General features: G+C 54.1%; 1 protein-coding gene across 1 annotated transcript in view; it reads right to left on the bottom strand.

Annotated features, from left to right (window-relative positions):
• Window positions 1-26,025, bottom strand: part of CACNA1I (calcium voltage-gated channel subunit alpha1 I) — an 87,955-nt gene that overhangs the window by 42,661 nt on the left and 19,269 nt on the right. The window contains exons 4-5 of the mRNA XM_090275324.1: window positions 12,039-12,136; window positions 4,041-4,200 (exon numbers count right to left, since the gene is read on the bottom strand). Of these exons, the coding sequence (XP_090131450.1) occupies window positions 4,041-4,200; window positions 12,039-12,136 (258 nt within the window). The remainder of the gene's footprint in view (window positions 1-4,040; window positions 4,201-12,038; window positions 12,137-26,025) is intronic.

The following is a 26,025-nucleotide window of genomic DNA, read 5'->3' on the forward strand; positions in this document are numbered from 1 at the left end:
GGAACATCACAGTGCACAGGGACAAACCCATGTATAAAAGAGAATTTAATATATTATAGAGACACTTTTCAGATCCATGGGGAACAGAAAGAATAAACAATAAGTGGTGTTGGAACAATTGCTATCCATTTGGAAAATAAGAGATAGATCCCTACCTCACACTATAAACATAAATAAGCTTCCTGAAGACTTGTTATCAAAAGAAAAAAAAAGAATGTAAATTTCTCATTATTAATTATTTATATTGATTATATGTTGAAAATAATATTTTGGATATATCAGGTTAAGTAAAATGTACTATAAAAATGTTTAAAAAACAAACTTCCAGTGGATTAGAAAACATAAATGCACCAAACCTAACCACACAAATATCATAAGAAAATATGGCCCTTAGATGGTGTGGCTCAGTGGATTGAGCGCTGGTCTGCAAACCAAAGGGTCGCCAGTTCAATTCCCAGTCAGGGCACAGGCCTGGGTTGCCGGCCAGGTCCCCAGTTAGGCGTGCGTGAGAGACAACCACACATTCATGTTTCTCTCTCTCTTCCTCCCTCCCTTCCCTTCTCTCTAAAAATAAATAAATAAAATCTTTAAAGAAAAAGAAAGTCTGGAATATTTTTGTTAACTCAAGATAGGTAAGGCCAAGCTAAGAACCATATGGTCTCACTCATGTGTGGGATATAAAACTGAAACTCACAGACAAGAGTGTGGCAGTTACCACAGAGGGAGGGGGAGGGGAGTAGCAAAGGGTAAAAGGGGCCACACGGATGGCGACAGAAGACGCTCTGACTTTGGGTGCGGGCACACAGTGCAATGTACAGATCAGATACCGTAGAAACGAACACTTGAAACCTCTATGTCCCCACTGACCAGGGTCACCCCAATAAAGTTAATTTTTTTAAAAAAAATAGGTAAGGCCTTCCTGGATAGGACACACAAAATCCAAAGTCTACAAAGGAAAAGGTTAATATTGACTATATACAAATGTAAAATGTCTATGAGAGAAACCATAGCACAGAAAGTAAAAAGACAAGCAACAAACTGAAATAAAGGGGAGGCAAACTTTTTCTGTAAAGGGCCAGAGAGAAAATAGTTTTCTGCAGCCCATATGGTCTCTGTGCCAATTACTCAACTCCACCCCTGGAACACATAAGAACGGGCATCGGAAACAGGTGAACAGTGGGCATGGCTGCGTTCCAATAAAACTTTATTTACAAAAACAGGCCAGAGTTTGCAACATATGAAACAAGTAAGAGATAACCATCTAGAGCATATTAAAAATCTCCTCTGACTCAATAAGAAAAATAAAAGAACCCACTAAGAGAAAAAAGGACAAAAGAACAAAAAATTCACAGGAAAAATAAAAATAAAAAGAACAGCCAATGTATAGGAAGAGATGCTCACCTCCCACAGGAAAACGCAAACAAAAATAACACTGAGGTCATTTTACATCCATCCAAATGGCTCACATTTCAGGGTTGATAGTTCTGAGTGTGCAAGAGGGTGAGTGCAAATCGACACGCTCATACACTGTTGGTAGGAGCAGAAATTGGTACAAACGTTTTAGAGCGCAATTTGGGAACACCCATCAACAATGAACACATATACATTCGACCCAAATACATTTGGACGCCTGCCTGTAATAAAGGCCCACTGCAGTTCAGTGGAGGAAGGACGGACTTCTCAACCGAGGTAATGGGACAAGGGAACATCGCGGGAAAAGTGAATCCGGATCCCCATCACATATTATACTAAAAATTATTTCAGATGGACTACATAGTCCTAAACGTGGACCGCAAAACAAGAACGCTTCTGAAAGCAAAGATTGGAGAATATTTTCATGACCTTGAGTGAGGAAAAGATTTCTTAACCTAGACACAAAGAAGCAATACTTTAAATGTGATTGATAATCTGGACTTCATTGCCACTAAGGGCTCCTGAGAATGAAAATGAAAAACTCAGACTGGACTAAAATATTACAAACCCACCACAGGGCTCAAATCCAGAATATAAGGGATAAAGAAAGACAGTCCTCTTTTAAAATGGCTGAAGACCATAACAGACACTTCACAAGGAGATGTACAAAGAGTTGATAAAATAGGAAGATGCGTATCATCACTAGTCCTCAGGGAAACATGGATCAAAACCACAGTAAGACTCAAGGCCAACTGTTGCTAAAGATGTGGGGCAACCGGAACTCTCAGACTTCACCCGTGGACATCTAGTGCCACCGTTTGGGAAAACTGGGTGGCAAGATCTCCTGAAGGCAACCATGCACACCCTTAACCTGGTGATTCCACTCTTAGGTATTTACCCAAAGAAAAGATGGCTCTGTCCATCCAGAGATAGGTACAAGAACATATATGAGTCATAAGACATCCCCCCCAAAAAAACAACAGAAACAGCTCAAATCAACAGTAGAATGGAAAGAGAAGTAGCCGTGTTTTCGCTCCATGGAATCCTCAGCGATGATGAAGACGGAGCCGCTGACACACACGACAGCCTGGATGAGCCTACAGACATACGATGCAAAGGTAACATCCTAGAAGCCTCAAACACAGGCAAGACAAACCTATGGTGGCAGAGGTCGGAATGATGGCTACTTGGGGTGGCGGGGATAGTAACTGGGAAGGGACAGGAGGGAGCCTTCCAGGGCGTGTAAGTTTCTCTGGGTAGATGGACATGCGCACACCCAGAAAAAACGGCCTTAGGCTGCCCACGTGATAGTTGTGGCCTCTCCTAAATGTAACCTGTATCTTAACAAAAAAGTATTAAACATGTATAAAAACTCAGACCAGCAATTATGGGCCTTGCCACTGACCACCTGTGCATACCAGGCATCCTGAAACCTTGCGCGTAAGAGCAAAACTCCATCTTCGGCTTCACCATGGGCTTGGCAGGAGCAGCCCCCTGAGTGCGTGTGTTGGGAGGGAGGATGAATGGAAGCACTTTCCTAGTCCCTACCCCCGGCCTGGCACACCACAGGCATGCACAGGTGCATCTGACCACGCACGTACCCTCACGTGCAGACCCATCCGTACGTACACCCGAGGACGCGGCGGATCCCTCACCCCTGGGATTCTGTAGATGTCAAACTTCTCAGACAGCTCAGCCCAGCTCCTCCAAAGGCCAAAGCCTGATTTCTGCTTAAACAGCTCCAGACAGTTGTGTCTGGGGAGGAGCCCACGCCCCCGATTTTAGACACAAGAAGGCCGCATGCACATTGACCTTTCCTTGATGACTCAGTCACTAATAGGAAGGACTGTCTGTGCTGCAATTAGAGAACCAAGTTCCTTGTCTGCTTTTGAGGTTTTTCTATCTGATTTCTCCCTGTTGGCATCGCTTCTTCTTGGGTCGTAACTGCCCTTCGCCCTCCTAGCCAACCTCCTTCCACAGTGAGCTCTCAAACAATGCAGAGGCCGTGCCATCAAAAACCCACATGGAACTTCCGACTCCCCCACAACTTAACTGCTAACAGCCTACTGTTAACCAGACACCTTACTAATAACAGAAACGGTTGATTAACACATATTCTGTATGATACGCTGTAGTCTTACAATAAAGTAAGCTGGAGAAAAGAAAATGTTATTAAGAAAATCCTAAGATTTTTCTGCAAGGTTTTTCAAATTGTCACACATCTCCAAAGAATTTTCTAATATATTTATTGAAAAAACCCTGCATATGAGGGGACCCATGCAGTGCAAACCCATGTTGTTCAGGAGTCAGCTGCAGGTTGCTGCTTCCACTCCACTGGCCCCGATTCCCAATCACCAAGTTAAAACTCCGTATTGAGTAAGAGTCCTTAAGGGCCTAGTTTACTCGTAGGCCGGAACTGTGTGATACCAGCTTTGAGAGCTCAGAGGCCTTCTGGGCGCATTGCGGTGCCCAGCCATTCAAGGGAGACACACCACCATCTCCCCTTGGCACCTCTCTGGATCTCTCCGCATCACTGGGAGTAAGGATAGGGACCAGGTGCTCAATGGGAAGACCTCCCGAGCCCTACCACTGGCCGGGAGCCACCTGGGTGGCGGGGCCTGACTCACATGGTGAAGTTCTCCTCCAGGAAGCAGCGGTTGCGCAGCAGGCCCGCCCACAGCTGCACGCCAATGATGCCGAAGATGAAGAAGACAAAGAAGCAGAGCAGGAGGACGTTCCCCAGCATGGGCAGCGTGTCTAGGAGTAGGTTCACCAGGATCCGCATGCCTGGGAGGCAGAAGCGTGGAAGGATTGTCAGACAGGCAGCAGAGGGCCCAAAGAGGACAGGAGGGGGGCAGGGTTGGAGAGACAGAGAGCGGCAGTGAGAGGAGAGGTGGGGACTCGGCCTAGGGCGCCTGACTGCCCCCGGGCTGCTCAGTGGCCACCAGAGAGACCTTCTCCTTGGTATCCGCCCCACCACCCAGAGGCCATGGAGATGGCTCTGGGCCACAACGCACTTCCACTTCATTGTGGATGAATAAACAGACATTTATGGAGCACCTTTGATGTGCCAAGCACTCTTCTGGGTAATGCACAAATAAGCCTCCTTCAGTCTCCAGACTGGCTCTGTATATCACCCCCAATTGTACAGAAGAGGTAACTGGAGGTTCATAGAACTGAAGCTGCTCACCCAGGACACGCAGCTAGAAAATGGCAAAGTCTGGATTTGAACCAGGCATCCTGACAGCTAGCCCAGCACTCCTTCCAATACCCGGGTCCTGGGACCAAGGCTGGCTCAGCTCACTCTACTCAGCACCCACCCAGGACGGGCACAGCAGGTGCCTGATGAATGTGTTCTGCATGTCCTTCATCTCCAGGGCAGGCAGCGGTCCCCTGATCATGCCAGGACATGCCAGTACCAGCCAAAATCACCCTGGTGACCCAGTCCACTGCAAGATCGAAACAGGCAGAGCCACCTACGTAAGAGACATGGCCTTTGAGGGACTCATGTCTGGCCTGGTGTCAGGAGCAGTGGCCTTTTCCCTTTCTGAGAAATAGCAGCAATGAACCAACCAAGCCAGCAACAAAAAGAGGAGAAAATGGGGACGCAGGAATGGAGACAGGAGTCCCCAGGGGGGTGACCAGGTGACCTGAGGGGGGTTTCAGGTAGACATGGGGAAGGGCACAGAATGTGTTAGTCACACCCTGGAGGAGCTGCCATCCTGAAACCCGGCAGGGACAGAGAGAACCTATGGAAAGCACACAGCCTCTGGCTTCTAGAGATCCTGGTTCAAATCCTGCCCCGCTGGGTTGTGGGACCTTGAGCCCATCCTTTCCCTCTTGGAGGACAAGGCCTCTCAGCAAAAGGGCCCAAGAAGACAGCAGTCACCCTGCAACGGCCCCCAGCTCAAGGGCCACACCCCTCAGAGGAAACGGAGACAAACCCAGCTTCCAACCCCACGCCACATACTTAGTCTTCCCATCTGTCTCCCCATCCAAGAACAAACAAGTCCCACTTTTCACGCCCTCAGAACCGCAGTGTAGCAGCAGGGGACGGGGACCCCAGTGTTGTGGGGGAAGGACCACGCCTGGGGGTGGGCAGCTCCGGGCACATTCCCGAGGGGCTGACTTGGGCTGGGCCCTCCACATGACAGGAGCCTGTGGCAAAGGCACAGAGGTGTGACCGCTCAGACAGTGCTCCAGGTCACTCGTGGGGGCTAAGGAGTGTGGGGCTCTGCGCTAGGTGACCGGTCGGGGAGGCTGGTCAGCAGATCTCTAAGGAGGCTGAGCCCTTGATGGGCTCTGGAGTGCCAACAAGAAGGGGTTAGTCCTGGAGGCCAGGACGGAGGCCAGAGGCCAGTGCAGAGGGCCAGGCCATGGCTGCGAGAAGGGGCTGGATCAGAAAGGCCCCGAGGAGCCAGGAGGTGGCTCAGCACAATCCCCACCTGGCTGCTCCCCTGGGCCCAGCCTCTGTTGATCAATTAATTACATTTCCCTTGTTCTCCGGGATATTAAAATTCTGAACAGCTCCTGAAAACCTGCCCGCCTGACTTCCCTGAATGGCAGCCCCATCCCTCCCCCACCTCCCTCTGTGGAGCTGCGTCCAGCGCACTTCACGGTCCCCTCTGGGGCCCAGGGAGTCCCAGGGCCTTGGTGCCAAGGCATAATTATCTCATTAGAGACTAAGAATGAGTCTATCACTCCCGTGCCAGGGACAGGGAGCCACGGAATTAGGGAGTCGGGTTGGCCCCTGCGAGACCCTGGCTAATCCTCCTTTTATGCCCACAGTCCAGTGATTAGCCAGCGCAAGCCGGATGGCTCCACTCTGCCCTCCGTTCACCTGGCACTGGGCACAGGAGACGGAGGCAGAGAGAGGAGGGAGACACAGAAGCCTGAGAAGACGGGTGGGATGTGGGGTGCAGGAGCAAGACAGGAGCCAAGACATCTCCAAGATTTGGGGCATGGAGCGGTCACCGGTGGAGACGGGGCTCCGTTTGGACATGTGGGGTTTGGGGTGCCTGGTGCGTATCCATACAAAGTCGTTTTGTAAGGTCTCAGGGTCAGGGGTTCAGGAGACAGAAGCGTGGCCTGGAGTATCATGCGGTGGCACCAGGGCAGAGGCAGTCTCTGGGTGGCATTTAAAGTCAGGAGCTGGGAGGAGATGGATGACAGATGTGCAAACAGATGGAGCCACTCAACATTTTCACCAGAGACCCCCAGACAGGACCCTCTTTTCTAAGGAAAGATGGGCAGCAGCCAGGCAGGGAGACCCTTCGGTGGCAGTAGGGGACCCGAGAGGAGCTGACAGGTGTGCTTCCTGACCGGCATCACCCATGGAGGTCCGGGGTCTCTCTGCGGACAGGAGCTGTCAGTCCAGATCAGCACGGCCGCTCTGCCAGGCCAGCTCATGTAGAAATAGCCCAACTCAGAACAGCTTTTGCCGGGGGCGCAGCCCACAGCCCAGAGGAGGGGCCGGGGGCAAGGGGGCCCAAGGCTGCAGCCTGCCCTGGGGTTCCCCTCTCTCTCTGGCCTGGCCAGGTGAGTGGAGGGTGCTGAGTGACCAGGAAAGGGCGTCTGCTGCTCCTGCTCCTGCCAACACCAACTGATCAGCAGCACCATGGGTGCCCAGGAGGTCGGGCCAGGCAGCACACAACCCAGCCTCAGGACACAGCTGCGGTCCCAGCCCAGGAGGGGGCGCCTGTGAGCTAATGAGGGGCTTCAGCGCCCACTCCCGAGGTTGGAAACACACCTCAGCCAAGCAGTGGGCACGCCTGCACCCACCATCCAAGGAGAGGCCTTGGGTTCCTTCCCAAGGCTGTCATGCCCACGCCCCAGGGTGTGGGTCCGGCCCGTGTCCCACTGAAGGTCCCTGCACCCACTGTGGCACAAAGATCTACTCATTCTTCAAACGTCCTGACCCCACTCCTCTGGGAAGCCTCCTCTGAGTACACAGGGGCCCATCCCCTTGGCCCCTGCTGCCTCCGTTAGAGCATGTGTCCCTCTGTCCCATAACTCCTGGCTCACATGTCTGCCTGCAGAGAAGGGGCTGCATCTGAATCTTCTCCGAGACCCCACATTTGATCCAGGGCCTGGCCTGGTGGCCCCTCAATGGATGCTACTTTGGATGGATGGATGGATGGATGGATGGATACATAATGGCCCACTGCCTTGATCTGCTCTCCCACCCAGGAATCACTCCCCCCACCCGCTTCTGATTTGTAAAGAAGATGTGACCCTGGGGAGTGGAGGGGATCTGCCTTCATCTTGCCCCCACCTCCCCGCGTTTCTTCTTTCACAGTCCTGGCTGCTCTTTCTTGTTCCTGAGCCAGGCTCTCACCAGATGTTCTGGCCAGATGTTCTCCCACCCCCATCTCTTCAGAGAAGCCCAGTTCCCTGGGGAAATCAGGCCCCTTCACTCCATCTTCCCTCCTCTCTCCCCACCTCCATCTTTCCCTTCCTTCCTTCCCCATAGGAGTGGCCAGGCCTTTCTCCCACAGGGTGGCTTGGGGACCCCTTGTGGGTGCCAAGAACAGAGAGCCCTGAAGTCCAAGGTGTGCCCGGGGTCAGGGCCTCCTTCAGCTTCCCCCCAGGTTCCAGGCAAACACACACCCCAAGGGAGAACGTGGAGAGTTCATCAAGCTCCGTTTCAAACCCCCGGGACAGAGCCCAGGAAGAAGTCCTGGGGCCTCCCTCCTCCGTCCTCAGCATGGCTGGCCTGCCCTGGCATGGACCTGGCAGAAAGAGCCAGAGCAGACCTGGGGCGCACGGGCCAGGCGCTGGCCAGGAGTCCAGGGCCCCTCGGTTGGAGGGGCCATCGAAAACGCCTCGCCTCCAGGACCAAATTGCTCTGACACTTCTTCTAAAACAAAGAGTCTAGGATTCCTCAGCTGGGTGGGCGAGTCTAAGATTCTCTGTGATTCTCAGCAAGGCTAGTGCAAGGTCTCAGGAGTATGAGGCTCCCACACCATCAATGTGCGGCATCACTGGGCATAGTTGGCCGCCGCACAGTCTAGCTGGGGGTGGGGAAACGGAGGCACGAGAGGTGGAGCCAAGCCACTGGACAAGGTCCCAGGCACAAACCCTGGTCTACCTGCCCTGGATGCTGCAGTCTACAGCCCTGACCCTGGGGCCCCTCCTCGTGAGGAAAGGTGGGAGGGGACAGTTCGCTGGCACTACAGACGGACCACGTGGAGATGCTGTGTGCCATCCTATTGTGCAAACAAGGGAGCAAAGCAAGAGCAGAATCTCTCCCCAGGCTCTGCAGCTAATTAACCCAGGACCAAGCTCTGAATGCTGGCAGGGCGGCTCAGAGGCCATGCTCTGCGCTGACCACTGGGCTATCCTGCCTTCTTCCCTGACTTGTCCTGCTCAGGCTGCACGGGACCCAGTACCATGAGAACTCTGCACCCTGACAGTGCAAGGCATTGAGGGCACCATTTCTGCATTGACCCTGGATGTGGGCAGGGGGGCCTTCTTGATACTCTGCAGAGGGGGTGGGTGGCTGGGGTGCCCACATGCTAAAAGGAAGGAAAGGAGGTCATGAAAAGGAGCGAAGAGCTCTAGGGTAATTCCAGCGCAGGTTCAAACCCTCTCTCTGCCCACAGCCAGCTGTGTGGCCTTAGGTGAGTTACTCACACTCTCTCTGCCTCAGTTTCCGAATCTGTAAAGTGGGCCAATATCCCAGGGCTGTTGCGAAGATGAACTAATATCACCTGTGTAAAGCACCATGACGGGTCTACTGTAAGCACCTGATAAATTTCACATTATTAGTACATCTCTGGAAGATTTGGAAAGCCACCTCCTGCTCTGCCCACCTGCAGTCCTCTGTCCAGCCACACTGTCCCCAGGCTGGCTCCTCCTTCCCACCTTTGCATGTGTGGGTGTCTTCCAAGAACACCCTCCCAACCCTCTGTGCAGTTGGTGAGCGTCTTAGAAAACCAGATTCTGCAAAGACGCCCTGAGGTTGCCCCACTCCCATCCTCCATGCCCCCAGCACCTCTTCAAAACAGTAGCATCAATTAACCACTTACTGCATAGGAGGCTCCCCATTAAGCTCTTTACACACATTATGGCATTTCATCTTCACCAAACAAACCTATGGAACCCCATTTTATCACAGGAGAAAAAGAGGCCCAAAGCGGAGGGCCTGTGAGTGCGGAGCCAACCTCCAGTTCCTGGTCCTGCAGCTGGGGCCTGACAGCACCCCCCCCCCCCCCCGCAGTGTGGCTGGTTGTGCTGCTCAGGCCAGGAGCCCTGCCCTGGGAGCTCGCTCCCCACCTCTCTGCACCGCCCCAGCCCAGGCCCAGCCCAGAGGCCTCTGCATGGAGATGAGCTCTTGCTGAACCAGGGATTGTGGCTGGACCGGGCTCTCGGGGGTGGGCAATGGCCCAGGCCAGGCTCAGCACCTCCCCCAGCTTCCCCTGAGCTCCCCGGGCCTCTGTACCTCCCCACTCCACGGCCTGGGCCCGGGTGTGCTGTGGCCAGATGCACATGTGGGCCAGCAGCTCAGACTCAGCTGGCTCAGGCCTTAGCAGTGACTGCCCTAGTTCCTCACTGGAGAGAGAGAGAAAAACCACTTTTGTAGTTAAATGGCTTGGCTAGGAGGCTTTGGGAGTCACTGCACAGGCTTAAGGGATGTGTAAGCCAGGCGAGGACTGGCATCGGCTGGTACCAGAAGAGGGCACTTTTAGAGATAATCTAGCTCCATCTTGCCAAGACTCAGAAAGGGCTGGAGACTTATGAGAGGTCACACGGCAAGCAACCAGAGTCCAGCTTCCTGACTCAAAGTCTGGTGCTTTCTCCCTCACTCCCCACCCTCCTCCTCCACCTCGTCCCCTTTCCTTTGTCCATCAACGGTTGCGTGGCCAGAGAAACCTTCAGGGGTGTGTTGGAGGGACACATTCTACGGGGCTTTATAAAGAGCACCATGACTTTCAAATCCCCCACCCATCCTGGACAAAGTTGAAAACCATGCATCTAATCCAGCCCTTCCCCCTGCTTTGTGCAAGTGGGGAAACTGAGGCCCAGAGACACTAAGGGACCTCCCAACTCACACAGCATGCTCCTGGCGCAGCCGAAACCCAGAACTTGCACTCCCGGACGACCCAACTGAGTCTTCCTGGTTGGTTGTTTTTAAACTACTTTTTAAACGGCAGGCAGCCACCCCACTCTCCACAGCTTTGTCACCAATAACCTATAATTTGACTTTGCCAATTCGCAGCTCTCCTGTCTGCCATCTAGTGGCGAACTTGAAAACTATGCGCTATTGTTAAAAAGAATGAACCTCAGGGTAGAAGCAGCTCTAAAGGTACAGGGAAGGATGTGGAATGTTTCAGGGGAACTCTAGGAAAAAAAGGGGTAACCAACCAAACCTCTCGAGGAAGCACTTCAGAGAGCCTGTGTCCCCCATGCCACTCACACCCTGGTGACTCTTGGCAGAGGGCATGGCCCCTGGGTACAAAGCTGCCCCTCTGGTAAAGGGGAAGCTGGATCAATGGACCCTCTCTGACTTCCTGAGGCTCCTGTTAATTAAGTTACTCAAGAATATGAATTGACCTTAAGTCCCCTGTCCAGGGGAAGCAGCGTGAAGCTTCTAATTCAAGGGAGGGGTGCTCTAGTTATATTTTGGACCCCAGAGTGTTCACACTTTCGACATTCCCCATGCCAGTTTCAAGAGCAAGATTCCTTTGCCAGCTGAGAGGTGGAGTCTGCTCCACTGGTCCGTCCCCCTGGGCCTCCCAATGCAGCCTGTTAGCCGGGAGGAGGCCCCTGGGGAAGGACCCGGACTCCCCTCTGGACCCCCTGGTCTGTGCAGGCTCCAAAATTGGAGCCTCCAGGAGGGAGCACAGGGCCCATCCTGCCCCTCTCCAGAGAACCAGGCAGGTCGGTGCTGGGGACTTGCCAGAGGCCATCCAATGAGAGAGGGGGGAGGGGGGACAGGTGCCCACACACGCATGTGCATCGCCCCATCCCAGGCCCAGCCCAGAGGCCTCCGCATAGAGATGTGCACAAGGGGTGTGTGGCCAACGTCCTCCCCTCACATGTGCACACCCCACAGATGGACACCTCTCACATGTGCAGATCCCCCACATGTGCACATACCTAACATGTGCTGACACAGCCTCATGTACACATATCCTCACATATGTATGTGCCCCCACGTGTGCACACCCCTCATGTGTGCACATGCCCCAACATGGACAGCTTTCACATATGAATAGGCAATAAAGCTCAACTTCTAAATCACTTAGCACAAGGGAGGGAGTCTGGAACCCTTTCCTCGGCAAAAAGCTGCCCAGTGTCCTCCCTCAAACTGAGCAGCTTCTTTCCACACCTTACCCATGGTGACAGCCACCTCCCCCCAAGGAAACTTGCTCTTGAAAAGCCAGACTCCCCAGCATGCTGCAGCCCAAGTTTTGGGGGGACTCAGGCATCAAGGCCATCCTCCAGCGTCTTCAGGCCCAAATACTGACCCATGAGCCCCATGAGAGCAGGACCGACATCTGTCTGGTCACTGAGAGGTCCCATGCCCAGCACAGGCCTGGCACTGAAAGGTTCTGGTCAATCTTCTCTGAGTGAACAGGTGTCTCTGTGGGCCAGGGATGGGGGGAGGGGCGCCAACTCACTGGGCACACGGTTGATGGCTTTGAGGGGCCTCAGGACACGCACAGTGCGGATGGCTGACAGGTTGATGTTCTGAAGGTCCAGCGAGTACTCCACCATCCTGTGGAGAAAAGGGAAGCGAGTAAGGGATGCTGGGGAGAGAAAGGGCAGAGCCACAGGCCAGACCACAGAGGCCTCTGGCCGCCCACCCCCACCCATGTACGCCCACACCTGCCTGGGAGGTCAGAATCAGGGCTAGGCCCTAGCCTGCTGCATGGCCTCAGGCCGTCTCCTCCTGTGAGCAGAGCTGTGACATCACCATCCTAGCAGGGGTGGTGACATCACCCCTAGCAGGAACAGTGACATCACCATCCTAGCAGGAGTGGTGACGTCAGCCCTAGTGGGAATGGTGACATCACCCTTAGTGGGAGCGGTGACATCACCCTCCTAGTGGGAACGGTGACATCATCCCTAGCGGGAGCGGTGACATCACGCCTAGCGGGAGTGATGATGTTGCCCCTAGCAGGAGTGGTGACATCGCCCCTAGCGGGAATGGCGACATCACCCTTAGTGGGAGCAGTAACATCACGCCTAGCAGGAGTGATGACGTTGCCCCTAGCGGGAGCAGTGACATCACCCTCCTAGACTGTCCTGAGGATCAGTATTTGTTGCTGGGGACAGAGGGAATGGAGGAGCAGAAACCCTGGGTCCCCACTGGGTGCCAGCACTGGGCCAGGTGACCTCCACCCCCACTTCCAGAGCAGCCTCTGCAAAGGGAAGGTCAGCCCCATTCCTGACCCTGAGATCCCCGGGCTGACCCCAGGTGGCAACCAACAACACCACCTTCATCTCTGTCCACTGGGACCTCATTTACTCTTTAAGGCTCTGCGCCATGGCCCCTGGAGTTCTGGAGGTGTTTCCACACCATGGCCCTCACTGAACCAAGGCAGTGTCGGTGAAAACAGGCTCAAGAATGACCCAGACCCGGCCGCCACCCTCAATGGCACCCACTCGGGCAGGGGAGAGGCTCCAAGGCAAAGACACCACGGGAGCCCTCACTGCTGCCCTAGGTCTCAGCCTCAGCCTCGCCCTCCCCTCCCCCTCATGGTCAACCAGCCCTGCAGCTCCCTGGAGGCAGTTTGCCTCCTCTGGGACATCTCCCCAGGTCTGCACAGGAGGCAGGTCTCTGAGGTCCCCTTTGTGGTTCCCTTCCCTTCCACCAGATCCAACCTCCTCACATGCCACCTGCCCTGCCCCCTCCCCTTCCCCCCACTGACCGGGCTACAGCCCCAGCCTGACCCCGCTGCCCCGCTCACCAAGCCCTCCCCCGCAAACTGCCAACCCCCCACCCCAGGGCTCCTGCACTGCTGCCAGCTCCACCTGTCACCACCATCAGAGGGAAACGAAGGCTTTTTCCACACACATGCAAACCTGTCTGATTGTTGTAAAGCCACCACTCCCTCCCGCTGCTTGAAGAGTAATTGAGTGAAAGCTTCCTTTGCCTGAAATGCCTCATCCATCCCCCAGCTTTCTGGGGCACAGGCGCTGGCTCTGTTCTCTCTCTCTCTCTCTCTCTCTCTCTCTCTCTCTCTCTCTCTCTCCCTCCCCCCCCCATCCCTGCCCCCACTCCCTCTTACACACACAGAGTCGCACACCTGCACACAACCATTGCTGCACACGGGCACAAACTCACTCCTTGGACATCCTCATTAACACCCACCCCTACCAGAGCCCAAATTCAGATGAGGGGGCGTGACCCAAAAGTGACGGAGACCTAGAGCTAAGAGGCAGAGACCTGGGGGAGCAAAGGAGGAGGGAGGGGGTGAGGGGTGCCGGGGCAGCAGCCAGGCAGAGGGGGAGAGGGTTGAGATGGGAAGTTAGGGGACAGTGAGGGAGGGCAGAGGGTGATCTGAGGAAGGGGGCATCGGGGGGGTAGAGCTGCACGAGGGTTCCGTGCGTGGGTGAGCCAAACTGTCATTTTCATATTTTGTAGAAAGAGCTCTCCAGGCAGCCAAGGAGAGATGTGTGAGGAAGGCGCTGCGGGGGTAGCACACGTGGGCACACAAACAGGCGCTCGCACACTGATGCACGCGCGTGTACACACGCACACACGCAGACCAGGCTCCGGAGAGCGACCACATCACCCCATCACAGGCTGCCAGGCTCAGCTCCCGCCAGCCCCTCCCCCATGCCCCACCCCCTCGAACAAAGGCAGCTCTCTTCCTCCTGCCCTGGCTCTCTCCATCCTGCCAATGGGGGCAGCACGTGGCCCCGGGGAGAGCCGGGTCACCCAAGGTTCTGTTCACGCTTTGCTGAGCGTGCCGGAGTGGGGGATCCCAGTGCACGCCAGACTGAACCCAGCCTGGTACTATGTTCCAGGCGCCCCAGGGCTTGCCTGCTGAGCTCCAGCAGGTGCCAGACCAGGATGGTTCCCATCCCCATGAAATCTCACAATAAAAACAAATAGATGCTTCATGGAGGACGGTTGGAAGAAAGCAAATGGGTCCTGAAGGCCTGATGCCTGCCAGCACTCTTCCCCCCCTCCCCCTGTGTTAACCTCTTAGCCCCTCACAGTATGTGGGTCCCACGCCAACCCCATCCATGCTCCCCTGGACCAGGGCAGACACGACCACAAGCCACCCAGGGCACGGCTGCTACGGGAGCCCTCAGGACAGCCCCGTCTGGTCTCTGACGCCCCATCCCACATGCTGCGCGGGCTCCAGGGCCCACAGTCTGGGACTCTTAGTTCTTGATTAAGTGAGGGGCACCCACCTTGGCCCCTGCCCTTCACCCTTGGCCCCTGCCCTTCACCCTTGGCCTGACCCTCCAGGTCTTCAGTGTGGGAACACACCTGCAAAAATTCCCAAGACTTTATCAGTTGCAGCCCTCAGGGTCCCCACTGAAAAGTCCCCAAGAGAAATTTCTTGGTGATTTAGTGCCAAGATCTTAGCTCTGTCTGAGCTTCCTGGCAGTCAAGTCAAAAGGGGAAATGTAGTGAGTTACTGAGTTCTTAGCAGTGTGAAAGATCTTGGCACTGTGGGTCCTTCCAGGGGATCCATTTGCCTAAACGGGTCCTTTCTCTTCCATATTCCGTGAACCTTTTGAGGGGTGTTTGTTGCACCTGCCTCTCCTGTCTGGGGGAGGAGGAACAAGACTGGATGTAAATGCATTCAATGATAAAGAGCACATAGTAGGTGCACAATGAAAACTCCTAAAACTCATTCTTCTCTGAGAGAAAGAGGGTACACTGGACAAGGATGGGGAGAGGTGGGGAGCACACGTAGCTGGGAGGGAAGAACTATGGGGTCTCCGCTCCTGATGGTGACTCCGTGCACCAGCAAGCCCAGCAGGGCAAGCCCACCCGCAGCTGCGCCACCCCAGCCTCAGTCCGGGAGCCATCTCTCCCTCTTGACAGCAGCAGCAGCCTCCCTGCTAGTCCCCTGCCTCCTGCCTCCTCCCCCCACAGCCCATCCTGAGCAGGAGAAATCCTCCTAAAACTCAAATCTAGCTGTGTCCCTCCCCAAGTTAAACCTCCAGTGACTCCCCATGGCCCTCAGATCAAAGACCAAGCCCCTGGCCACCGCCTTCAAGGCCCTCCTGACTGCATCTATCCCCTCCCCCCAAACCTGCTCCTAATCCAGGCATCCCAGGCACCATGCCAGGCCCGCGGAGCTCCCCAAATGCTCCCTTCTCTGCCCCTCCTCTGCGCCGTGGCCTTTCTCCTCACGCTCACCCTTCCTTGCACACCGCCTCCTACATGAAGCCTTGCCCAGGCCCTCCCTGCAGCCCAGGCTGAGAGCGCCCCTCTCTGCTCTGGCTCCTTCACATACAGATGCAGCCCCTGAGCCAAGGGCTTGGGAGCAGTGGTTTTTCTGGGAGGTGATCCCAGGAAGCACAGGGAGGGAGGGGGGAGGGAGAAAAATCAGTGAGGGGCTGTACTTGAGCAGGTGACCACTGTGGACAATGGGGGTGCCATCCCAGCAGGACCCTTGAGAGCCCATGTGGTCCTCAGCACTGGACCAGTGAGGGAAGGGGCTGCGGTGTCACCAACGGACTGGTTGAATACTGGTGGGGCACCTCTCTCCTCTTCAGAGACAGCCCGCCCCCCACCCCACACCAGCCCCACAGCACACAGTAGGCACTCAGGGAGTCTAGTAGCATAACACCTGTCACAGGTAATATCCTACCCTCTTCTACCTCCCTCCTCCTCCTCCCACTCTGGACGACAGCTGTGGGAGTGTCCCATGCCCCCAAAAAAGGAGGTGAAGAGGGGCCACTGTGGGTGAATAATCACTGGGCTGACTTCCCTCAGGCCCCAAGTAAGACATCACTTACAGGAGTGAGAAAATTTTAATTCCTAATTACTCAGTTATTGTATCAGGCAGCTTCAGTGCTAAAAAAAAATCAGCAAAACCCCCACTGCCTCCTGCCAGCTCCCGAGTGCCTAATTAGGTAAGTAATTCTGCTGTAAAGTGAGCACCTTTGTCCTGACTTTACCCCGGGGGAGGTGGTGCACCCAGTTCCCAGGTGTCATCTGGGGAGAGGGACTCAGGTGTGGCCATGCTGGAGTGGGCCTGGACACCGCCCCCACTGCTGGGGAGCCTCCCAGTCCCCCCTGGGTCCCAGGAGAGGCCCAGAGACCCAGGCCTGGTCAACGTGGGGACACCGTCCCCCAGCCACCATGACTGGCTCAGGATGGGCATATGACCCCGGGGAGACCCAGCCCCTGAGCTGGCACTGCCTGGACACCCGGAGGCACTAACGGCCATCTTGCCTCTGTGGTGGCCTGAGAATTTTGCCAGCACAAAGGAAGGCTGAGGCCAGAGCTGGAGAGAGGCAGGATCCTGACCATATGGTCTGACCACTCCCTCCAGCTGTACCCGAATCCCGTACTTCCTAGTTCTGTGAGCCAGTCCATTCCCTGTGGGGCTTGGGGCCCGTTTGCACTGGCGTCTGTCACTGGCAGCTCAGCGTCCTGGCTGATTCAGAAGGGTCTTGTGAGCACTCACTATGCGCCTGTGCGGAGCGCTTCACACCCGTCCCCACGGTGGGGTTATGGAGCCCACTGCCGAGCCCAGGTCACATGGCCAGGCTGCGGGGGGTCCAGGAGCTCTGCGTGACACCCCGCACCTCATCAGTCATCAGGGCAGGCCGCCTTCTGGCTCCTGAGCAACCCCCAGCTGACTCGTAAGCACAACTCACAAGGCAGCACCCGGAACGCCGCGGGCACGGGGCGCTGTGCCAGAGGCTACAGCACGGAGCCTGGGTTCCAGGCCCGGCTCTGCCGCCAGTGCATTGCGTGACCTCGGGCAAGTCACACTGAACCCCATGCACCTAAACATTGAGGGTTCGATTCCCAGCCAGGGCATATGCCTACTTTGCAGGTTCGGTCCCCGGTCAGGGCGTGTATGGGAGGCAACCAATCAATCTTTCTCTCTCACATGGGTGTTTCTCTCCCTCTCTCTCTCTAAAATCAATAAACATATTTTTAAAAATAAAAAAAATAAAGAGTTCCTATATGGACTCAGTGTTTAGAATAGAGCCTGGAACAAGTCACGGCCAAACAGTGTCAGCCTCATTCGTTGCCGCAGGACACACTTGTCCACGAATCCCATGATGCCTGTTTCAACCCTTCCCCGGATCCACCTCCTGCCGGAGAAAGCCCAGGCAGGAGAGGCCTCTGGAAGCTCTCCAGCATAACCCCAGCACTGCCCCACACTTGCCCTGCATTCAAGAGGCACTCGAACCTCTCCAGCTCTCAGAGTGTACCATGCTGTTTCCAGCCTAGGGGCCTTTGCATTTGCCAGGCCTTCTACCTGGAGTGCCCCTCCCAGTTTTCCAGACCCCGGCCCCCAAGGGAGAGTTGAGCTCCCCTGCCCAGCGCCCCACTGGCTCTGAGGCCTGCTCTGTCCTGTCCCTGTTCCTCAGAGCCGGGACCAGCTCCAAGTCCTAGGCAGGTGTCAGGGCCCAGCCCAGGGGTCCCCATGCCAGCTTGTCAAACAAATAACTTGAAGGACGAGATCAGAAAAAGAGCTTAGAGCTAACAAGAAACATCGATGACTGAGATTTAACATCTTTCCAGGAAATACCCCTCCCAGGAGATTATTTCTGTGTGTTGCTGATAAAAATAGGGTGTTTCCTCAATCTTTACAAGTGGCCCACGGGGGCTTTCTTAAAATGTAATTTAAGATGTACCTAATGGAAAGGAAGCTGAGAGGCTGGAAACTGCAGATCCGCTGTCTGGAGGCAGCTGTGATGACTCAGGCTTGTGCTGGCCAGTAACTAGACCACCAGCCCACGCCACTCTCCCCGCACGCAGCACATAGTAGGTATTCAGTGGAGGAGGGGAAGGAGGGAGGGAGGAAATAATGGAGCGTGGAAATTAGAGAATAGTAACATTAACCCTTGACTTTGGTCAGCACTGATTTATGGGTCATTTTCACCCATATATCCTCACACAAATCTTATGAGAACAGAAGAGAACACGGGTTATTAAGCCCACTTGACTGATAAAGAAAATGATGCTTTGAACCAACCTGGGCCAAGTTCAGAGTAAAGGGTGAATGAGGGGCTACAAAGTTGAAGGAAGGGTGGCACAGACAGATCCCAGGCGGGCAGGAACCAGGGCAGCACCAGGGACCTCAATGGCAGGAAACCCTGAAACTTCTGTCACCAAGGCTCCACTCAGGTGACACTACTCCAGCGACTTTATCTCTGGGTAAAGTTGCCAGAAAAATACAGGATGCTCAGTTAAGTCTGAACGTCAGATAACCGACAATATATGAATTGAATATGTTCCAAATATACCTCGTATCTACGCCCCATGAAATTTAGCTCCATTTTGCCATGAAGTAGTCTTGGCACCACCACGAGACAGAGCCACTCTCAGCTCTACGAAAGCTTGGGAGAAATGTCCCGCTCCGGGGACCCTCATCCTTCTGCGGGCTGGCGAGGCTGCCCCGGTCCTCCAGGGCACATCACGTAGCATATTTTGGCCTCTGAAAAAGTAAAACCCCTCACACTGTGAGTCGGCATGGGCTCTGGGGGCAGGTGTACCTGAGCACATCCCAGACCTGGTTCGCACTGGCGCTGCAGCGGGGCAGGCCGCTCCTCCCTCCGAGCCCCCACTTCCTCATCTGCAAAATGGGATCACCAAGCTCAGATCCTCGGGATTGTGAAGATGCAAGAGCACGCAGCCCAATTAGCAAACAGAATTCTGGTTAACCACCTAACAGGGGGTGCTTTCTGCCTGCCTGGAGGTCCCTTCTCTGCTCTTAGGGGTAACAGTCCTGGGACTTGCCAGGGCGATCCTCCCCACGCTCCGGCCACGTGCCACAGGTGCCGGGACCTCGGACAGAGCGTTGCGGTGGGCCCTGATCTAGGTCTGGCCAATCAAAGCGCTGCCTCATTCTGGCCTCGGTGATTGGTTCAGGGATGAGCACATGACCCACGCCAGCCAATCCAAGTCAAGCAGGGTCGAGTCCGCACTCGCACGCGTGGGAGTGGCTGGGAAAGGCGGGTTTTGTGTCGAACCTGAAGGAGTAGGCTGTGAACCCTAGGACTACCCTCCGCTTCCCACTCGAAAAGAAAGCCACCACAGACGGAACCAAGGAACGAGCAGCTGTGGGATGGGAGGATACGCTGTCTGGGGACATCTTTCAGGATTCTGGATCAAGCAGGCCCTGAAGCTGGAGACCCCTCGGGGTTCGGTAAAGATGATAAACTCCCTTAAACCAGATCTGGCAGATTCCTGTCCCGTAAAACTGAGAGCGTCCTGTCTGATTCGTGACTGACTGGTGTCTGACTTGTCAACCTGCGGCCTGAGAAGCTCTGCTGTCTAACCCCCCACCCCCATGGCATGTAGCATCCTGTTTCCATGGAAACAGACCTGAGCAGTGATCACCACTCTCCCACTCTGCTCCATATGCAAGTGAGGAATCATCCACACCAAGTTCCCACTGGAACCTTCTCAGATCCACAGCCACCCATTGGCCAGTTCAGCTCAAAGGAAATGACCCCAGGTACCCTCCTGCCGGCTCTGTGGAGCCTGGACACAACAGATATGAGACAAATGTCATGGAGCCTCCTCCTCCCTGCTGGCCAGGGCAAGGGTATGGGGACTCCAGGCTGACGACTCAGCCTCGGCCCTGCCCTCAGAGCACGCAGACCTGGGGAGCCCAGGATAAATAACAGTGCACAGCCAGTGTCACGGCCAGACGGGTGGCCTGGGCCTGCTGACACATGCGGCGTTTCCCTGACCCACAGATAACACACAGAGAGCCACGTGGAAGGGAGGCTGGCTGCAACAGCTTCTAGAAACAGCCCCAGTGATGACCCTCTGATGTCCATAACCACGGCCAGGTCTGCTCACAGGCACAGACCTCTGTGGAGCTTGCACCAGTTGGCATTTGGCTTTAGATTTCGCAGCAGATTCCATGCCCAGCCCAGTCAGCCCAGGCAGAACACTGACAACTCAGACCAGGGCTTGGAGATACGGTAAGGTCACAGCTCTTGCCGAGAGCAGACAAAGAAACTCAGGCCCTGGGAGGGCCTGAGAATAGCCCACTCAATGTGCATTCTCTTCCTCCAATCTTGCCTAGCACCAGGGAACAATTCTTGGTGGATGTAGCCAAATTCAATGAGCTTTCCTGTTTTCCTAATCTCCCTTGCAGCTACAGATGGCCACGAGACCCAGTTCCGGCCAGGTGTGCTGGGATGGGGGAAGGATCCAGGAAAGAACATGTTATTTCCCTGTCTCTCCAGCTCCCCGCCTGCAATGCAGACAAGATGCCTACAGCTTCAGCAGCCACCCTGCGACCATGAAAAATCACAAGGACCTCACAGAGCTATCACCAGTAACCACTGACCTCAGAACTTCATGTTATATCAGAAAAAATACCCCCGAATTTGCTCGAGCCACTGTTGGTTGGCTCTTGGGTTAGTTGCAGCCAAACACACCCCTGACAATTATGCCCAGCAAGTTACACAGAACCAGGACTCAATCCCAGCCTGTGGAGCCAAGCGCCCCGTGTTCAACTCCTGCTGTGCCTTTTACCAGCCTGTGACCTGGAGCAGGTCACTTCCTGTTCCTGGGCCTCCTTTGTGAAATGGAACTGACCACAGTCCCTCCCTCGAAGAGCGCATTGAAAGATTAGGCCAGATAATGCACAGCATTGGCCCACAGTGAATGCTGAGCAATCAGTAGATGCTCTTATTTTTATCACACCACGGGATGATGCCTAAGAGGATTCAATTCCCTTTGCTTTTTAAAGTCCCACCGATGGGGCACTTTGGACAAAAGGAACTCTCAGCAAGCAAGCACAGAGGGGATGTGCCTGCCTGATCTTTTTAGAAAGCTCTAGTCCAGAGCTGAGGAATAATGCTTATTGACGTTTTATTTCCCAAGAGCCTGTAAGGGCCAGGGTGGGAAGCTGTGCATTCGGGAGATGTTTCCAGAGTGTGACAAATCCTGGCCCGGCCTCTCCTTCCCACTCCCTGGTCAGGTGCTGAGTGACTGACATTACTGCTATTTGTGTTACTATTACTGATAATATAAATTCTTATGAGGAATCCCACTGTTCTATTCACAAAGGACACCTACGTGTCATGAGGATTCATTCAGATCCTGGTTGCTGATCAGAATGGCAGCCCTCCACACTCCTCCTCCCCTCCCACATGCAGTGTTCCCAGTGAGGGGCTCGGGGGTGGGGGGTCAAATGAACTAGATCACGGGCAGCAGGGCCACCTGCGCATCTGGCTAAAATTCAGGTTCCTAGGCACTGCTGTACCTGTTGGGTCCAGATCCCTGGGGTGAGGCCCAGGGATCTATTTTAATGTGCACCCCAATAAGTCTACTGTTCTTTGAATTCCGAGGAGCACTGAGTAGGGGTGCAAGGCTGTGCATGTATCTATGGACTGGGGAGGTCGTCCTTTCCTTTCCCTGTCCGCTTACACTTGCCCCTCAGCTGCTCCATCTGATGCTTTCACAGTCACAGTCAGAAGCTTTAAAAGGTTTTCAGACACTTAGGGCAGCTCCTGGACCCCGCACTTATCTCAGGGGGGCTCATGCCAGCCGTGCCCTTGGCAAGGCTCTGCCTCAGCCTCATTCTGGAGAGGTCCCTGCAGCCCAGTTCCCAGTTCGGCCCTCCACCCCTGGTTCATCCTAGAGACTCGGCAGTGGAATTGTTAGGGAAGCTTTTAATAGGAAGGTGCCCAAGCCCCTCCCCTCAGCTAGCAATGTCCATTTCATGTTTTTGGTTTAGGGGAGGAGGTAGAATTACCAGCATGAGGCACCCACGGAGATATGCAGGTAAAGAATATCTCGAGTTCAACAAGAATGTCATTGAATATTGCATGACTTCCTTCCTAACGGACAAAGACAGAAAGCATAGCTTAAATAAGACAGCGAGGTGGGTTCAATTATTTTCTGATGATTACCAAGGGCTCTGTCACACATTGGAAGAGAGTGTCTAGTGAGGTGCCACAGGGCCTACTGTCCCAGGCTGATCAAGCACAAGAAGGAAATATAATGAGGCAGGTGTCCAAGTAATCGTTATAAGATGAAATCAGAAATAAATGCGAAGTTTGGAACTGTGTTCAGTTCCAGGGTGGGACAGACCTGGCCTGGAAGTTGAACACCACCTGGAGGTGACAGGAAGCCCAGCCACTCAAAAGGTCACTACAATCCTACATGACACTGGGATAAAGGCAGCCCATTTTCCTGAGACCTCACTAGGAGGCTGGGGTCCTGCTCCTGGCCAGGGACCAAGACTGCCTTGGTCACTTGAAGTGGGTCAAGCAGGTGAGACCTCCTCATTTGTCCTTTGACACCTGGCGGGAGGTGCTGGGAACACTTCAGGTGGAGAATGGGAGACTCAGGGAGGAAGGGAGCCCCCTTCCAAATTCTGAAGGACCGTCATGGGTCTGTCAGGGATGCCCTTGCCTGCCAGCTCCAGCTGCACCATGGGATCAGGTCCCTACGCCCTCTCTGGCTTCATTCCTCAGCACTCACCCACCCCTGGGAAGCTTAAGCTCCCACATCCCCTTTGCTCTCCTTCTCATTCCTCAAACAGGCCCCTCAGCTCCTCTGCATGTTGTCCCCTCTGCCTGAGATGCCTGCCCCACCCTGCCTGCCCTGCTCCCTGTCACCCCACATACTGACACCCCTGCCTACATCAGGTCCCTAATCCATGCCCTCACGACCCGCTATACTTCTTTGCTACGGCATTGATTCCAATTTAGAATTTATTTACAATTTTATTATCTGTCACATCCATTTTCTAAATCATGAGCTCCATGAGATGTCTGTCCCCACTGCCCAGCACAAGGCCTGGCACACAGTAGGCACTCAAGAAATGATGGTTTGATGAATGAATAAGCGAGCGAATGGTTCCATCAGGTGGGAGCTACAGTGGAAAAAAGAATGCTTTAGCCCATTAGGCTGTCCCAGTTTGGGATCAGCTGCTTGTGAGATGGCCCCCTCATGGCAGAGTGGAAGCAGGGGCCGACTGCATGTGGAGAGGAGGCTCTGACCTCTAAGGAACCTTCCAGCGTGCAGGTCTGTCTCCTGCATAGCTTGAGAAAGGAGCCAGTAATTGGGGAAGGGGAGGAGCAGGAAAGAAGAAAACAACCTTTGGGTGTCAGGCTAGTTACTCAGGAAACAGAACATTTATAGAACCAAGCCTGGCTGGGACCACAGGAGACTGGGGGATAGGGCAGCTCTGGGGACGGGTCTTGAGTGGGAGTAGAACTAGGGGGCTGGACTCTGGAGCCCAGTTGCAGCTTCCCGTCCTGCCTCTCCACCCACACACAAAACATGGAGAGGACCTTGAGGACAGGGGTAGGTCTGAGTCACCTGCATCCCCACCCAGCATCCCCCATGTGGATCGTGATTAGACCTGCCCCAGCCAGGACCAGCTTCATGATTTGTGGGGCCCGGTGCTACATGAAAATGCAGGGCCCTTGTTCTAATGTATAAAGAATTTTTAAATGGTGACAGCAGGCATTAAACCAAGCACACGGCCCTAGGCATCCAGCGGCACGTGCGCCCAGCTCTCCCTAACCCCCAGGAGGATGCTGGTCCGTGGACCCCACTTGAGGACCAAGAAGACACTAGACAGAGACCTCACTGCAATGCTGAAGCCAGGCCAGCTCCTCACTCTGCTCGGCAGAGGTCTTAATTCATAAATACGAGCAGACACAGCAGGGATTGCTAAGCAATAGAGAAGCCTCTTGAAGTCAAGGTGGGGCGCTCATGTGAAGCAGGACGTGAAGCCAGCTGAACAAATGACGTCCTCAGAACAGGAGTGAAGAAAAATTGTCTTGAAACTCGGAAACAAGGCAAAGGGAGGGCAGTATTCCTCACAAGGTCGTTTTGGAGCATTATTTAACAGAGTCCTGTAAGGATGATTTCATTAGGGGAATATACGTTTGAGTCACCGTTTACTGTTAATTAAAGGTCTGGCTGCTGTGAATTTACATGTTAACTTGTAGCTTTTTATGAGTGATTTCTCCTCCGTAGGAGAGACAACTCCAAAGGGTACGGCTTTACGACCCTGTAGTTCGTTAAGCAGCTTTGATCCTGACCTCGCGCCCTCACACCACGTTCTTTCTCCAGCCCCCGTTTTCCTAATTGTGCTAATGGCCATCCTGCTGGTTCTTCATTAATGAGCTGAATAAACCCAAGATACATCTTCCTTCTAAGATTGGTGTGAGGGTCATTTTAAAAAACTTTTTGGAACGTATGCTTTGATTTCAGGATCAGGAAAGGACTTCTAGGGAGCCTTATGAGGATCCGTAGGGAGAGCTGAGAGCATATTGCATCCATGAAATAAGAGCAGGCCCCAGCTGCTCCGGAAAAGAAGAACTCCAGAACAAGAAGCGATCTTGAGACTTAGCAAGACGCAGAGGAGTTGAACCTTCCAACGAGGGCGGAAGTGGAGGAAAGAATGTGGTCAGTCAGAAGACCACGTCCAGGAATCTTCCCCTAGCACAGAGGAAATCTGTGAGGAAAAAGAGGAAAGATGTGCAGAATAGATAAAGGCGGGAAGTACCCACTCCATGGAAATTTCAGGAGAGACCAGAGAACAAAGAAAAGAACTTTTTCCTGACCTTGAGTTCTAAAAGGCCCTCCAGGGAGCCTGTTACACTCAGACCTACCCCAGTGAAATGCCTGAGTTCCAAAGGTAAGAAAACCCCACAGACTTCTTGCAAGAAAAAAGCAGGCTGTCTCCCGAGAAAGAAGACCCAGACCTGTTCCGGACTCACCTACACTACTCCGTGCAGATTTGAATGGTACTCTGTGCCCCCTCCGAGGGACAGAAATTAGGACTCCAAAACAATGCAGACAAACACAATACTTCACACACAAAGAGCAAAGAAAAATATGTTTGCAGAGGCAGGGCTGAAAAATGACACTATCCGAACACCTTTTCTTTATTTAAAAACAAAAAACAAAAAGCATGACCTAAGGGTGTCCTCCAGCTAAACCCAAAGGAGAGCGAGAGCCAGCCACTTGACAGAGGGGTGACGGTTCACAGAAAACCCCGTGCACCCAGCGCAACTCCTGGTTAGGTCTAAATAACTGCTGCCAAGGTGGTTGCGGAACTGAACACGGTCCTCCGAGAGGATGCTTGGGAGAGGCAGAACATTTTTTTTAATCCTCACCCAAGGATATGTTTATTGATTGTAGACAGAGCGGAAGGAGGAGAGAGAACAACATCGATCGGTTGCCTCCTGTTCGCACCCTGACAGGGGATCAAACCGCAGCCTTGGGGGGCACCCTGACCAGGAACCGAACCCGCCACCTCTTGGTGTGCAGGATGACGCTCCAACCAACTGAGCCACCGGCCAGCGCAAGAGGTGTAACTGTTTTTGTTTCAGGACATATCTGTGGACTTTCACGTAGACTGAGTGGTATGTGACTGTCTACCCTCCCTGCCCCTTCTTAGTGGCATCACACGCACACACACACGCACATACACTCTCACATACACACACATGTGCACGCAC

The sequence above is a fragment of the Furipterus horrens genome, unplaced genomic scaffold (genome assembly GCF_987537825.1).
Source record: "Furipterus horrens unplaced genomic scaffold, mFurHor1.1.pri manual_scaffold_4, whole genome shotgun sequence".
Taxonomy (NCBI): Eukaryota; Metazoa; Chordata; class Mammalia; order Chiroptera; family Furipteridae; genus Furipterus; species Furipterus horrens.